This window comes from Panthera leo, chromosome C1 (genome assembly GCF_018350215.1).
Source record: "Panthera leo isolate Ple1 chromosome C1, P.leo_Ple1_pat1.1, whole genome shotgun sequence".
In the NCBI taxonomy this organism is placed as follows: domain Eukaryota; kingdom Metazoa; phylum Chordata; class Mammalia; order Carnivora; family Felidae; genus Panthera; species Panthera leo.
In genome coordinates this window covers 217,609,794-217,625,645 of record NC_056686.1, presented here as the reverse complement: position 1 = coordinate 217,625,645, position 15,852 = coordinate 217,609,794, and the positions used below count along the sequence as shown (strand labels likewise).

Sequence of the window (15,852 nt, the reverse complement as noted above, 5' to 3'; positions counted from 1 at the left end):
ATGTCGAATCGGTGTTCATATCATCTGATTCGGCAAATCCACTTCTGGGCTTAATTATGTGCGTATATTCATTTATGTACCTCTGACATTTTACCCCGAGAAAGCTGCCCCAAATCTTGCCCAGCACTACCTACAACCAAAAATAGCGGCACCCCTGGGAAATGGTCTGTCCACCAGGGGGCGCCTTCCAGAGCCATAAATGGAAGGAGACCGACCGGACGTCTCTGCGGACCAAATGTTTGCTTCAATGTGTGATCAAAATAACGAACCCCGGGAAAGAGAAGTATGAACTGTGGGTGCCAAGGGGCGGGGGCCCTACCGAGCTCTGGTGCTGTGGCCGTGGCCGTGGCCATGGTGGGAGCCCAGTGCCCTTCCCCACCCCACACCAATGCCCCAACAGAGCAGGGCAGTGCCCGGGGAACCCACCTAGGGGACCTGGCTGGGCTCAAGCCTGGACAGGACAGGTCAGGGGCCCCGCCCAGCACCCGTCCTGCCTGACCCCCTTCCAGGGAGGCTCTCCAGCCCAGTGAGGACAGGCGATGAGCCCGCAGCCACTGTCCCCAGGCCTCACATTCCCATCGTTACTGTGTCCCCTGTGGCCAGCTGCTACCGCCACAGGGGCCACCTTCTCGTGGGGCTTTCGTTGGGTCTGCTGATGCCTGTGACCCTGTGGTCTCAGTACACACGGGTGGGAGCTTCTAGAGAGTCTCAGAGCCTCAGCCTGGTGCCCGTCCAGGCCAGGAGTGAGGAGGGCTCAGCGGACAGGACAGCAAAGGGCCTCAAGCCAGTTGTGGCCAGTGACTAGACACGGGGTTCCTGGCTGCCGTTGGAGGGTGTCACCCGGCCTCCCTGTTGCCCACCTCTCCGGCCAGGACACGGAGGGGAGTGTGACAGCTGAGACTTCACCGCAACCCAAGGGGCCCAGCTTGACCAGGTTGGGGGGTCTCTCTCCCACCCTGTGATCTCTGCACCGAGCAGGCTATGTCACCGTAACCTACCCTCCCCTGCTGCTTCCTGCTGTACCTCCCACCTCCTGTTCCCGGGGTGCCCACCCTCCAGGGCCCCTTGGATCGTACCTCTCAGTCGGCCCCCGGACCTCTAAGAACTCAGGACGGAGAATAGGACTTCCCAGCCAGCGACAGGCACGGAGGGCCTGCTGGGCTGGGCTGGGCTGGGCTGGGCACCACGTGGGGACAGACAGAGGGGTATTTTTAGCTGCTGTCTGCACTGGGAGGGGGAGGGGAGGGAGGGAGAGGCCGATGGGGGGGTAGAGATCGAACTCCTCCCAGGCCGTCTGCTCTGAAAGCCCACACTGGCCACGTCAGGAAGGCTGAGGTCCCCCAGGCCCCAGGGGCCAGGACACATAGCAGGAAGCATTCTAGGGGGACAGTGGAGCCTGTGTGAGGGACTCAGGGGCACATGGGGGCCCCAGCTCAGGGCCTGGGTGGCAGGAGGGCCTGGGAGGCAGGAGGGCCTGGGAGGTACTGGCTTCTCCAATGGTCATCGACAGGCACCCCAGTGGCCTCCGTCCACCTCCCAGTGGGGGACGGTAAATATCACGCAGGCTCGTGAGCAAAGGCTTTCAGAACTCGGGGTCCAGGGTGGTGGTAGGGAAGTCTTCGGTGGTTAAAGTGGTGCCCGGAGAGGTAAGGAGGCATCCCTGAGTGCTCGCCAGGCTGGTGACAGGGACGCTGGATCCAGAGGCTCCAGGTCATATCACGGCTTTGGCCTTGGGGCAGCCCCGGTGTCATCATGAGTTGTGAGAGCCAAAGATGGCTAAGAAATGGGGTCATCTAAAAATACAGCGGCGGCTTGCAGCCTCCCCTGCGGCTCTGTTCACGATGGTCCCCGGGGAATCCCTCAAGTCTGCTTCTCCGCTGGGCCCGGGACCTGGGCCGCTGAGGCGGGGTCTCTGGACATCTCTCATGCCAGTGGTCAAAGCAGAACTTCCCAGCCAAGGACCCGCAGGTGCAGGGAGAGCAGCCCGCGGCCTGGGGTGGCCAGGTGAGGGTCCGCCTGTCACCCCTCCTTCCTTCAGCCACCATTGTGCAGTGTGCGGGATGTGCAGGGTCGGGGGAGGGCCAAGTTCGCCGGAGGCCTCCTGCTACCTCCCTGGGACTGGCTTGCTGCTGTTACGGGAGAGAGAGGCCCAGGTGGCTCCCGGTGGGACAGCCCTCGCTCCTGGCAAAGTCGGGCAACTTCTCAAGGGTATCAGGGGATCGTGACAGCTTGATTCCTGGATGGATGACACCTGTGCTGCCAGCACAGCTGCTGGCCCTGCCACCTGCTGGGGAGAAGGTTGTGAGCTGGGGACCCCGGTCCCTGCTCTCACGATGCATGCAGTCTAGTTGAGAACTCAGTTGTCACACACATTACTGCCACGATTGACTAGCTAATCACCGGTCCGCAGGGTGCTCCCTATTCTGCTCACTCCTGCTTCCTGATTCCATGCTTCCCTCCCCAGCCCGGCTCAGCCCAGTCCAGCCCAGCCCACCCCAGCCCAGTCCAGCCCAGCCCACCCCAGCCCAGTCCAGCCCAGTCCAGCCCAGTCCAGCCCAGCCCAGCCCAGCCCAGCCCAGTCCAGTCCAGCTCAGCCCAGCTCTGCCTGGCTCTCCTCCTGCTTCAGATAGTCCCAGGATTTCCCCCCAGCCTTCGGCGTCAGCCTCAAGTGGTTGCAGGGGGAAGGCGGGTACTCATGGATGTCTCTGGCTCTCACCTATCCAGGACCACCCCGGGGAGGCCACTGGACGGGGAACAGAGGGGTCAGTCTGCCCTCGTGCTTGCAGCCAGAACACGAAGGGTTAACGTGCACCCAACCCAGCTGGAGGAAATGAGGACAGGGTATTCCGACGACAGGCCCCCGTCACAGGGAGCTGCCTCCCCTTGGGCACAGCACTGTGCTGTGCCAAGAACGGAGGCCTTACGGGGACTCGCGGAGAGGAGACTCAGCCCCTCACATGACAGGTCAGTTTGGGAAACCCGATACCAGGAGCTCAAAACAGATCTTTCTCAACAGATTGCTCCTGAGTGGTGCAGTTCTTAAAAATATGCTGCTTGTTTCTTTTTATGATGATAAAACTAACACACGTTCATTGCAGAATGTTTGGAAAACACAGAAAAATGTGAAGCAGCAAAGGACCGTCCCCATTAACACACGGGAATCTTCCCTTCCAGCCTTACACTTGTTGACGGTAGAATGGCCCCACGTGTGTCTGTGCGTGTGTCCTGTTTTATCATTTTATGTTACATCTCAAGTATTTCCCATGTGGTCAGTCTTTGGCAAGAGGATCTTCAAATTTCACCATACTGCGGATATATCACACTTCAAGAATTTGAAGTGACCTCTCGTCACTTCTATTACTGGACGTTCGGGCTGTGTCATCTTGGACTGTGGTAACCAATATGGTGCCACCTCTGTGTCTCTTCCCCCGGGACAGATTCAGAGTGTGAGATCACCAAGTTAACACATGGGATCGTCTTTCCGGCTCGATGCACCTACCAGAGAGTGGTCCGGGATGGGCGGCTGAGGCGCTGTCTCCAGCAGGAGGTAACACGGTCCCATACACTTGGCCCGGCACCGTCAGGCAGTGAAAGCCATCCCCGCGCACCTGACCCGCCCACGCCTCTTTGGGCGTCTTACGTCTCCACTGGCTTACCGTGTCTATTTTTCCGTCTGGGATTTATTTTGGGAATGGGGTGCCATAAGGTCATGCTCCCCTCTCCCCCAAGTAGTTTACCAACACTCTCAGGACCATTACTGACGATGCCTTCTTTCCCCCACGGATGTGCTGTGGTGTCTTTATCTTAGGGCAATGTTTTCTGTGTGCAGTATCTCAGCTTTCTCCGTTGTGGTCTGTTGATCTGAGTGAAGCGTACCTTGGGGTTAGAACCACCTGGGTTGGTGGACTTGGGCTCTATAATATGTCTTCACATCTGAAATGTAAGCCTCTCCATCACCCTTCCCCGTAAATCTTGTGTATTGTTGTTAGTTACCTGTGGCTGCGTAACAAATGACCCTAAAACCTGGTGTCTTAAGACAACAAACACGCGATCTCACGCAGCCTCATGGCCCTGGGGCACTTGAGCAGGTGCCTCTGCCTCAGGACCTGTCCTCAGCTGGCACCCAGGGGTCAGCCAGATTGCAGTCATCTGAAGGCTGGACTGGGGCGGGAGGCCTCACTTCTTGCCTGCACGAGCCTCTGTTACCTGCACGGCCGCAGGCTTTCCCCAGAGAGAAGGGAGCAACGAAGATGGGAGTCTTTATTACCCACCCGGAAGCGAGAGCGGTCCTTTCCGCCCTGTTCTGCAGCCCAGTCCGGGAGGGATACACAGGATGTGCTATCGGGACGGGGGGCCCTGGAGGCCCTCTTGGAGGCTGGCGGCCACAGCTGCATTTGTTCACTGTTCCTTTCATATGAACTTCAGAGTCATTTAGAGGGAGGAGGAGGAGGAGTGGGGGAAGGAGGGGAAGGAGGGGAAGGGGGGGAGGAGGAGGGGGCGGGGGAAGGAGGAGAGGGGGAGAGAAAGGGGGAGGAGGGGGAGAAAAAAGAGGAAAGGGAAGAGAGGGAGGGGGAAGGGGGAGGAGGGGGAGAGGGAGGGGGAAGAGGGGAGGAGGAGGGGGGGAGAGTCGGGCTCCGCATCCAACCTGCACGTGTTGGTGGCAAGGGCGGCATCTCTAACACAATCGCTAGTCCTGAGAAAGGTGACGTTCCCTCCCCACCTTTGGCACAGCCTCGTTTTTCTTCGTATCTGTCCCGCACACGTTGACGGGGCCGGGATGGGGTTTCCTTTCCCCGGTGTTTTGCCAGCTCACTGGGAAGCTCCTGGGCTTGGCACTGGTCTGCTCGCCTCACTGAAGTCTGCAGCTCCGCACGCCTGTATCTGGGCAATGGGGGTTTCGCCAGCTGGTCGACAGGCTTCCGGGCACCGAACAGGCTTGGAGCTGACAGTGTGGCCTTGCTGGGGTCAGCCCGACTCCGCAGGGATCACCTGCTCCCCTCAGGGGAACTGCTGGTGGGCTGGGGGTTTCCAGGCCGCTGAGCATCAGAATCGCCTGGAACGTCTTAAGGACAAAAACGGCTTTCCCAGCACCGGCCTCGGCCGAGGGACCCAGAATTCCTGGGGCTGCTCCCGGGACACTGGGCTTCTGTACAGCCCGTAGGAAGCAGAGTCTGAAGAAGGGCATCTGGGGAGTCGCCCCTGAGAGCCCAGCACAGGCGCCCGCGCCCTCTCCTTCCTCCCAGGCCTCAAAGCTGGGTCCCAGCCACCACCTCACCCCGCTTCGGGCAGTTCCACCGGGACCCCAGGTCTTCCTGGAACCCAGGATGGTTGTGGGGCGCCCCCTACTGGCCTTGGCCCAACCCACCCCTGGGACATTGAGGTCCCAAGGCCCTGGAGGGACTTCCCCGAGGCTACAGGGAGTGAGCAGGGACCCCCCAAGTCAGGTGGCCCCCTGCGCAGTGCTGTCCTGAGCACCCGGGGCCAGCACCCCCTGAGGCCAGGTCTGTGTGCACCGCGCACCCCCTCCCGGCCCCCTCCGTTGCCAGGCCCTCGAAACAACAGGGTCGTGCAGGCGGCACGAGAGGAGGAGGGAGACATCAGAGTGTCGGCCGCCTTCGGCCGCCAGGGCTCCCCAGCCCCACCCTCAGAGCCACACCCCTGCCGGGTCTGGACGGCAGTGCCCTGGGGACCAGCCGTCATATAGCTCCGGTGGTCACACTCGGGGACCAGGAGCCTGGAGTTGGCGCCCTGCTCATTAGAACCTGCTCCACCGCAGGACAGAGACGCCTCCCACGTGGGACTCAGTGCACCCTCTCCACGACCCCCGGAGAGGGCAGGTCAGCACCACAGCCCATTTTACAGATGAGGACGTGGAGGCTCTGTGGGGCTGAGGACGTTGGCTCTCGTGTCTGGTGGAGCTGGGGACAGGGGGCTCGGTGCCCACCCAGTGCCAGGACTCTCTCAGGGCACGGGCGGCTGTCCCCTCGCTGTGGGCACGGGAGACAAAAAGCACAGTGAAGGCCGGCCGGGAACGGGGGTCTTTATTCGCGAACTCACGCGTGGGCCGGGTCCCCGGGAGGGCACAGAGCCTGAGCCAGCGGCTCCTCCCCCTCCCCCCTCCCCTGGGCGTCCGGCTGTGTGTTCCATCCAGCAGTGAGCCTGCCACCCACCAGCTTCCGCAGGCAGGTGAGGACCCTGCAGGGGACCTCTGTCCCAGGAGGTGTGACTGCAGGAGGCGGTTCCCAGAGGAAGGTTCTAGAAACCTCCCCCCCCCACACACACACACACACTGCCTGCTGGGGCAGGCACAACTGTCCTGTGCGCCTCCCCCCAAGCCCCCTTCGCTCTGGGCCAGCCCTCCTCGGGCCCGTGGCCTGGGTGCAGGCCACCCTCCGGGGGCCAAGTCACATCCGTGGCCAGCCATTCGGGGCTTGTCCCTAGAGCCCCTGGTGCCATGTTCGCTCAACACCCTGCAGCACCTGGGCTGTCCTCTGAGGGTGAAGGGTGCGGGTGACACGGGGCGGGGGAGGGGGGGGCACACAGGAAGTGGCTGTGCCTCGGAACCTTCCATCTGTATGTTCTCTGATCTAACAGCGCACATCTGAGGGTGGGGTGCCAGCCTCCTGTGCCCAGAGTCCCCTTCAGACACTGGTTCTCTGTGAAAAATTCCTTATGTCCCTGCTCCCCCGAGCCTGCAGGGGGGGCCCTGCCGCTGCCTTGGGCCGTGTGGCCAGGGCGGCCGGTCAGCTGGAGGAGAGGACAGGAGGCCCAAGGGAGGCTTCCTTTCGGGGCCCGGGTCCTCTGGAGCGCCCCGGGGGGAGCAGGGCACAGCAGCAGAACACGAGTCTGTCAGTGGGGCCGTACTGACCGGCGTGGGCCTTGTCTCTGACCCAGAGAATTCGGGAAGGCCTGACGGGAAACCCGCTGGCCCATCGAATCCCGTTCTCTCCAGCCCCCAGCTCTGTCACCTCACGGACGGAGACAGAGGCCTGGGGAGGTGAAAAGGCATGGCCCAAGGTCGGCAGGAGGCAGAGAAAGGCTGTGGACGTGGCCGGAGCCACCGGTGCTGGAGATGCGGAGGGGCGTGACAGCAGGCGACTCGGCCCTGGAAGGAGAGCCCGCGGGGAAACCCGGGCCAGCATCCCAGGGGCCCGGAGGACACCGGGGCAGACGGCCTGGGGCTGGAGGGCAAGGCCTCTAACCTCAGGGCCGGCTGGGAGGCAGAGAGGGCTCCTCAGTCCCTGGTGAGGGTTCTGAAACTGAAACTGAAACTGAGTCGCATAGCGGGGGTGGAACCCGGCAGGGGTGGGACTGGACACGGCCATCGGCACACCGAGTGAGTGTCCTGTCGAGTGTCGGCCAGCCCGGCCTCGGGGCCCACCCGGCCACCAGGTGGGGGGCAAAGGAACGAGCAGGGAGAGCCAGAACCCCTTCCCACGCCCCACTCCCAGAGGCAGGCTGCGGGCCGGTCTCACTCTCCAAAGCTGAACATCTCGGCTTCTTTCTCCTTCCAGAAGGCGAAACTGCGGTCGATGTAGCCACAGATGTCCTCGCTGTTGAAGCTGCCCCGCTGGCAGCCGGACCCCGGCCTCTGCGCGGGGGGCTCGGCGCTGCTGCTGCTGGGGGCGGCGGCGGGGGGCAGGGGCCCCAGGGGCGTCAGCCCCGACTTGCGGCCGGGCTCCGCGTCCCAGGCGGGACCTCGGCTGGAGCCGAAGAAGCGGGCTTTGATGTCCTCGAAGCCGTCGGTCCAGGCGCGGCGGCCGGCGGCCACCTCGTCCGTCACGGCCTTGTGGAAGGCGCGCACCGCGTCCCAGCCGTGGGCGCCCAGGTGCTCGAAGACCTCGAAACACAGCAGGTGGCGCATCTTGCGCTCCTCGGCCGGCAGCTCGCACTCCAGGAGCCGGAAGTAGCCCAGCATGAAGAGGTCCAGCGTGAGGCCGCCGTAGGGCACGGGCGCCCCGTCCACGTGGGGCAGGAACTGCTCGGGGGACAGCGGCCCACGGGGCCGCCGGCTCAGCCGCCGCAGCTGCCGGGCCGGCACGTGTGCCATGATGGCCTTCCAGTTGCCCAGCAGGTGGGCGATGACGTGGCGCTGCTGCCACAGGTGGCCGAGCCGGGGGCCCTCGCTGGGCGGCGGGGGCGGCGGGGGGCGGCGGCCCAGGGCCCCCCGCCGCCTCCCGAGCGGGCGGCGCCGCGGCGCGGCGGGCCTCCAGGGTCCCGCAGGCCGCGGCCTTGAGGGCCGGCGCGTCGGCCGACTTCTTCCAGTGGCTCAGGAAGAGCGTCACGATGCGCTCCTTGCGAAGGCTGGCCAGGTGGGCGCCGGGCGCGGCCCCCGCCTCCGACGGGGCCTCCTCGCGGCCGATGCCCGAGTCGCTGGCCTCCTCCGCGTCCCCCGGCGCGGGCGCCCCTCCCGCGGGGCTGCTGTGGGGCTGCGGGGCTGCGGGCCAGCAGCCTCTCGGGCACCGCCCGGCCGGGGCCCCCGGCCCCCAGGGGCCCGGGTTTGGGGCGCAGGACGGGCCCGGAGCGGACTCGAAGTTGCCGCGCAGCGATCGCACGGACACGCCGCACTGCTGGATCTCGCGCTGCGCCTCGCTTCTGGGGGGGCCGGCGGGGGCCTCCGCGTGGGTCTCCCGCGGGGGCCTCCCCTCGCCCTGCACCAGCCCGTTCACGCCCTTCAGCAGCAGGGACATGCTGCGCACCAGCCGGGCGACGTGGCTGCACCAGAAGGGCAGGGGCTGCTCGCCGCGCCCCGCCTCCGAGGCCCCCGAGGGGCCCCTGGGCTCCGCCGCGGGGGCGGGAGCCTCCTCACCCTCGGGGCCGGGCGCCCGGGGCAGGAAGCGGCTGTGGACGGTGATGCTGACCAGGGGCGCGGGCAGCAAGGCCTGCAGCTCGGCCGCCAGGCGGCCCAGCTCGCTCTCGTACTCCTGGCAGCGGCGGCGCAGCTGCAGGTCGGCGATCTGCTTCTCCAGGTAGACCAGGTCGTCCTCCGTCAGCAGCTCCCCAAAGGGGCCCAGGATGGCCTGGTGCGTCTGCGAGTACCGCCAGGCCGCCGGCTCCGCGGGGCCCTCGCTCCCGCTGTCGCCCTGGAGGCGGGGAGGCCGGGTCAGCAGCGCCCCGCGCCCAGCCGGCAGAGGGCACGTTGCCCCCGAGGGTGGGCTGGCCCCCGGTGCTGCCACGGACCCCGGCCCGGCCCCTCAACTCCAGCGGGCCCTCGGCCGGACTTAGAGAATAAACCGGGAGGCTGGCCGGCCCCAGTCCCGAGTCTGAGGCTCGGGGCACTCTGGGCGCCCCGTCTTTGCCCTCAGAACGGGGTACCTCTGCTCTGCTCTGCCACGCCCACATCCTAATCTCATCTCCTCAGCGTTTAATCCGAAGGCTCTCTCTCCTCAGACCCCTCCCCGCCCCTCCCGCCAAGCTCCAGAGCCTTCTGCAGTTCGGTGGCTGCTTCTGGGTCTCTGCTCTGGGCTCTCCTGCTGGCTGCCCTCCCCTCCCCCTGGTGCTCACGGCCTGTGGGACAGGGACCCCGAGCTGGCCCCCTCTGGGCTCTGTGCCAGCCCGATTACAGCTCAGGACCCCCTGGGGGAGGAGCCCCATTTCACAGGTGAGGGGCCTGAACCACCACCTGCTTTTGCCCAGAGGCCTGGGGATGTCTGGTCCCGGGCAGTGCTCTGCACGACTAAGTTCTGATTGCCGGGCCCAGCGGGCCCAGAGCACGGAGCAGAGCCTGCGCCGGACGAAGCCGACAAAACCGGATCCCTCCAGGGTTAAGACTGGAGCTACTGTGCACACGACAGCTAGGGGGAGCTCGCTACTCGGCTCAGATTCCCAAAGGCTCCCCAAAGGCCTGACACTGAGCAGTCCTGTAACATCCGCCTGCCCGGTCCCTCTCTGACCTCACCTCTGTCCGTCACGCCTCATTCACTGCACTCAGAGGGACCAGCCTCCTCCTGGTCCTTGGGCTGCCCACTCATGCCTCAGGACCTTTGCACTTATTTTCTCTCTGCTTAGAATCACTTGTCCCAAATTCTCGCAGGGCTCCTCTCTCCTTTCTTTCTGGCCCCTGCTCAAGGCCACCTCCCCAGACAGGCTGCCCCTGAGCACCCGTATGGAATCGTCACTCCCCTTCCCCCTGCTCTGCTTCTTCTCTCCATGACACCTGGAATCACCCTCCCTGCCCCCCCCCCCCACCCCATGCGGTGCCCAATCACCCTGTCTTCCCTGCTGGAACGTGAGGGCTGGGAGCGCAGGGCTGGTCTCCCTCACTGCCTAGAACACGGCCTGACACGAGGTAGAGGTGGGATAAAAATGGTTACATAAAACAACACGTGGAAATAACACCTCTAACCAGGTGAAGAAGTTCCCAGCTCCCTGATCTGGTTCAACTTCATCGTCTGGCAGAGGAGGAAGCTGGGGCCACAGAGGGGCACGCAGTGGGGCGCCCGGTCGAGGTGTGGGCTCAGGCCCCGCACCTTCCCCGTCCACCTGCCAGGACAGAGCCTTCTGCCCCGCCTCCACTCTCTACCCCTTGGCCCCGCCCCTCCCCACCCCTCTCCGGCAGGTCCCCGCCCCCTGCCCCGCCCCGCCCACTCTCACGCCCCGCCCTGCCCCACCGGGCCCCACCTGGGCCTGGGATTCGGGGTCTGCGCCCAGGCGGGCTTGCAGCTTCCGCACCATCACCTGCCGCTTCCACTCTGGGATGGGTCGGCCGCGCTCGTCCTGCGTGGGCACCAGCCAATCGAGGTCGCCCGAGGGTAGCCTGTCCAGGTGCAGCGTGGCCAGGCAGTCTGGGGCGTCCCCCGCCGCCATCTCCTCTCCCTGTGCAGACTCGGGTGGGTCACTCAAGTCCCTGAGGGGACCTCCCCCCCTGCCCCGGGACCGGTGGGGAGGGCCACATGGGGTGAGCAAGGCCCAGGGAGGAGGGGGTGGGGACAGGCCAGAGAAGGGTGGGGAGACCCAGCCTGGTAAGCGTTGGCTTCTGAGGGCAGGGACCCCTGGTGTTCTGTGGGATCCAGGTATGTGAGTGGGGCGATCTCTGACTGACAGAAGCAACCCCGAGATTCTTCCCTTGTTCTATATATGGCAGAAGAGGTTGCCATGTGGATGGGCAAACTCATTTGGAGAGCAGTTACATAGGGAAAGTCTGGTGGCCAACTCTGAACTGCAGGACTTGTCAGAGCCTTTAAAATGCTGTGTGCCCTATAACTCTCCAAGAGGGACAGCACCATGCAGCATTTCCCAAACTTGCACCGGACATCTCAGGGGCTGAGAGTTCCTGGCACCCTTTCAAGGAAGGGGTGGGTTGGATTTATAAAGGCCTCAGGCCCAGATAAAAAAAGGAGAGAGAGGAGCTGGCCTCCTCCAGTGGGTCCTGGGCTGGGTGGGAGCCCCTGAGGAGGAGGGCAGTAGACTCCAGGCCCACCCCCCCCCCCCCCATGGACAACTGCATCTCTGCCCCGGAAGTGACCTGGCTGGGCCACACAGAATACTGATGAGAGGCCAGGTGAGCTTGGGGGGTTGGCTGGGGGGCCTTGGGAGAGGGACAAGGAGGCAGGAGGCGTACCGCGGGGACGGCGGTGGTGTCGGTGGTGACCCTTGGGGGCGCCGCGCAGGTTATCTGCTCCCTCGGCAGAGGTGGGTCATGCTGGTCAGGCCAGGCTGGGCTGGGAGACTCTACTGCGGGGGGAAGGGAAGCAGAGTCAAGGGGCTTCCCGAGAAGGCAGGGGTGGGGGGTAGAGAACCCTGGATCTAGGGCAGAGCTGGTATTCCTGAAGGACTCCTAGACTTGCAGCCAAAGTTGCAGCCAGCCCCCAACAAAGCGCCCGGGGACCCGGGGTGCTGGACCTCTGCGGGCGCCTGTGGGGCTTTCCAAGCCTGGCCAGTTGGAGAACCTGCATTTTAGCCCCTCACCCGCCCCTGGAAGGAGCGGGGGAGGGCACAGGGTGGTCTGGGGACCTAAGGCAGCCCCTCCCAAAGCATGCCAACACGCACACCAGGGCCACACCCTGAGCGAGAAACAGGTCCTGCACCACACACGCACACACACGCACACACACGCACACACTCCTCTGTGGGACTGTATAACCACAACCCACTCCACGAAATGGTGCTAACCCTCACAAATGTGGGGCCTGCTGAGATTTTTCGTGTTCCGTTTCAATTTTTTTTAATGTATATTTATTTTTGAGAGAGAGAGAGAGAGAGCATGAGCAGAGGAGAGGCAGAGAGGGAGACACATGTCCGAAGCAGGCTCCAGGCTCTGAGCTGTCAGCACAGAGACCGACACGAGGCTGGAACCCACAGACTGTGAGGTCGTGACCTGAGCTGAAGCCAGGCGCTTAACCGACTGAGCTACCCAGGCGCCCCTCCGTTTCAATTTTTGGTAGAACGGCCCTAATTCCCTGCCAGTCCGTGGACATCCCACCTGCCGGGGGCTCCAACCAACAGCAGCAGATCCAGAAGCGGCCTGGGCCCCGGTGACCTGACCTTTGAGATTTACCTCTCTCTGGACAAGCCAAGGCCCAGGGAGGGAATGAGGCTGCCCAAGGTCACACAGGCAGGACGTCCAGGCCCTGGGGGCTCAGAGCTCACAGAGGGACCCCGGAGGGCTGCGCAGAGGGCCAGTTAATTGTAAGTGTCCTTTATGGAAAATGTTGATCCTCCCTTTAAAGAAGCAACCCAGACAGTAATGGAAATTTGGGAGAAGCTGGGGGCTGGGTGGTGGGAGGGATGACCCCAACCGTGTCCTGAAGCTCTTGTGGGCCCGGCTGCCTGGAGTCCACTGCTCTCCCAGCACCCCCCATCAAAGGACCTCAGAGGCGGGGCCAGCAACGCCCACTCCCCGCGCCTATGGTCCAGGCCAGTCTCCCCTGGAGACGTGTACTCACAGGTGGGGCTCCTGAAACCCGAGCCCCTCATTCCATCCTCCGGGGCGCGCCTGGCAGCTGACAGTGGAGGAGGGGGAAACGGTGGTGGCGGCGGCGTCATCAGGAGGGGCACCTGGGGGTGGACACGGACCTGGTCAGCAGGAGGCCCCCGTGAGCCCGGCTTGGGCGCCGCGTGACTGGTGGGGTGGAGGGGGCATCCGGCAGGCTGGCCGTGGCCCAGTGTCCCTGGCGGGGGAGGAGGGCTTGGAGAGGGTGAAGTGCGCAGGAGTGAGGTTCTGTCCTCCCGTGTCTGCCCACCCCTCCATGCCTGGTGACCAGGACTCCTCGCGCTCCCCATGTACTTGTCTCAGTGCCGTCACTCACCGTGCCCCCGCATGTGGCCACCACCACCGGCAGGTGAGCCCCCCCCATCTAAAGGCCTGGCTCAGCCTTTCTCTGGAACCAGCTTAACGCGGCAGCTCCGGGGGCTGGGTCAGGGCCAGGTGTCCAGCCTGTGCTTACCTCTCTCTGGCCTTATGAGACATGCGTGCACACACCTGCACCCGTGCACTTGTGCACACACTCACACATGCGTGTGTATACACGCGCACGCACACACGCATGTACACATATATATGCGCGCCCCCACATACACGCTCATGTACACGCAACCCCCCTCCCTGACCGTCCCGGACTTCCGTGCTGAGACGAAGTGCCTCGAGGGCACCCCCCTCTGATAGGAGAGCAGAGTCCCCGCCAACGGGCACAGAGGGAAACCGCGAGGCATTTAGAACACTTCTCAGAGCCACAAGCAGGGGCTGTGGGGCTGTGGCCTCACCTCGGAGCAGTGGTGTAGTGCCCAGGCCACCCCCTCCCCAAGGCCACTTGGAAACAGAGATCACCGAGTTCAGTCCCAGGGAGCTTGGTGGTTGGGGAAACCCAGGCCCGGCACTGCAGGGGCACCCCAAACTCACCCCCATAGCCTGCCCCATGTCCAGGGCAAGGCACAGACCTGCCTCTGGCCACCTCCCCCGCCCCCAGCACTGACAGGTGGCAGCCAGGAAGAGCCTTTGACCTGGAGCTCTCTCCCCAGCTCAGCCCTGAGCAGCCTCAGCTTTTGGGACCGACTGACGGAAGCCAAGACTTCTGGGCCAGCTGACTAGCCAGCAGGAGACACGGGGCGTGCAGGCCACTCTAACAGCACAGGGGTGCCAGCACGGGGACAGTGCTCACCTCCTTGCCCCCTGCGTGTCCTTCCTTCGGCAGCAGAGAAATCACTTTTTGGTTTAAAGATGAAAGGTGAAGTCCGGCCGACGCCGTCTCTTGGACGGCAGACCTCGGGGCCCCGGGCCGCGTCACGGAGGCCCTTCTGACACCTGATTGCCCCGGCTCACGTCTCCAGCCAGTTGGACCACAGCCGCACCCCCCTCAGCACCCCACCCTGGCCGTCAGACTGGAGTTCCTCACCCCTCCTTCCGCGGGCAGCGGAGGCTGGACACGCCTCCGGGTTGGGGCTGCAGAGAGCCCCGAGCAGGACAGAGGACATGGTTCAAAACAGCCCCACGTGGGATGTGTGGCCTGTGGCCGGGACCCGTGTCTGGAGGGTGTGGCCCATGTTGCAGCGCTGTTTGATGCTCTGCTGTCTCTGTCTTAAAATCCTTAATCATTTTGGGGGCCCTGGGGGGCTCATTCGGCTGAGTGTCCAACTTCGGCTGCAGTCATGATCTCACGGTCTATGGGTTCGAGCCCCACCTCGGGCTCTGTGCCGACAGCTCGGAGCCTGGAGCCTGCTTCGGATTCTGTGTCTCCCTCTCTATCTGCGCCCCGCCCCTGCTCATTCTCTGTCTCTCAAAAATAAATGTTAAGAATTTTGTTTAAATAAAAAAATAAATTTCTTAATCATTTTTGAATAAGCAGCCCCAAATTCGTCGTGCGCTGGCCCTGCATGTGATACAGCTGGTCCTGCTGGACAAACCCCTGGGTCACTCTGAGTGTCCCCTTGCTCACATCCTGATCCCACCTCCCTGCGAGGAGGCACTGACTGACCTCAGCTCTGCGGTGCCCTCAGGAGAACCCCTGAGCCGCACCCGAGTGTCTCCAGACGCTCCATCGCTCTCCTGTCCAGGCCCCGCGGCCCACTGTGGCCACTGGAAAGGGACACAGCCTGAAACCCCGTCTGCCCGGCCACCACGCACCTCACACCTCAGTCCTCGCGGGAATCCGTGTGGAGATCCCGGGAGCCCCGGTGGGCTGGGGTGCGTCCGCCGGCCCCCCGGCCCGGGAGGACCCGCAGAGACGGGCCGGGCTGTGCACGGGCAGCTGCAGCCGTCCTGGGCTGTCAGGACCTGTAGCAGCTGCCGCCCCGGGGAGAGCAGGAGGTGTGGCATTAATATTTGAAGGCGGAGGTATCGGGTGGCCAGGCGGGCTTGGGGTGGCTGTGGGATCCCTTACCATGCACCTTAACCCTCCACGGTGCAGGGGAGCAGACCGTCCGGGGATGCGGGCGGGACTGAGATCCCTGGGTCAGACAGAGGGATCCTCTGGTACAGAACCCCTCTCCCACAGCCCCCCGGGGAGCAGACGGGGAGACAGGATCAGAGAGGGCAAGGGGCTTCCTCAAGGCCCCAGAGCTGGGATGCGGGAGAGCTGGGATCAGAATCTTATTTGAGCCCCTAGTCCTTGCTCCGGGAGGCCCTCGGATCACTGCTCCTTTGGTCCAGGGGCATCAGCAGTAGAGGAGGAGGCAGATGGGTGGCCCTCGGGGGGCGGGGTGGGGGGGCTGGCGCCAGCTGGGTCTCTCGCACTCCTTCCACGGATGCAAGTTCTGGCTGCATTTCTAGGGACAGACCCAGAGGAACCTTGTTGCTCCCAAATAAAATGGGGGTCCCCCAGGCTCCACCATCCCTCCCCCACCTCCTGTGTGCCCAGTAGCCATCTGGGCCCATATCACATCACGCCGGGACCCAATAAAACATGATGCTTGCTCTCT

General features: G+C 64.0%; 1 protein-coding gene across 1 annotated transcript in view; it reads right to left on the bottom strand.

The window, feature by feature from the left end:
- Positions 1-6,514: 6,514 nt before the first annotated feature.
- ESPNL (espin like) overlaps positions 6,515-15,852 on the bottom strand; it is a 28,064-nt gene continuing 18,726 nt past the window's right edge. The window contains 5 exon segments of the mRNA XM_042953518.1: positions 6,515-8,194; positions 8,196-9,083; positions 10,621-10,815; positions 11,561-11,673; positions 12,885-12,996. Coding sequence (XP_042809452.1) covers positions 7,472-8,194; positions 8,196-9,083; positions 10,621-10,815; positions 11,561-11,673; positions 12,885-12,996 — 2,031 coding nt within the window. The 3' untranslated portion in view covers positions 6,515-7,471.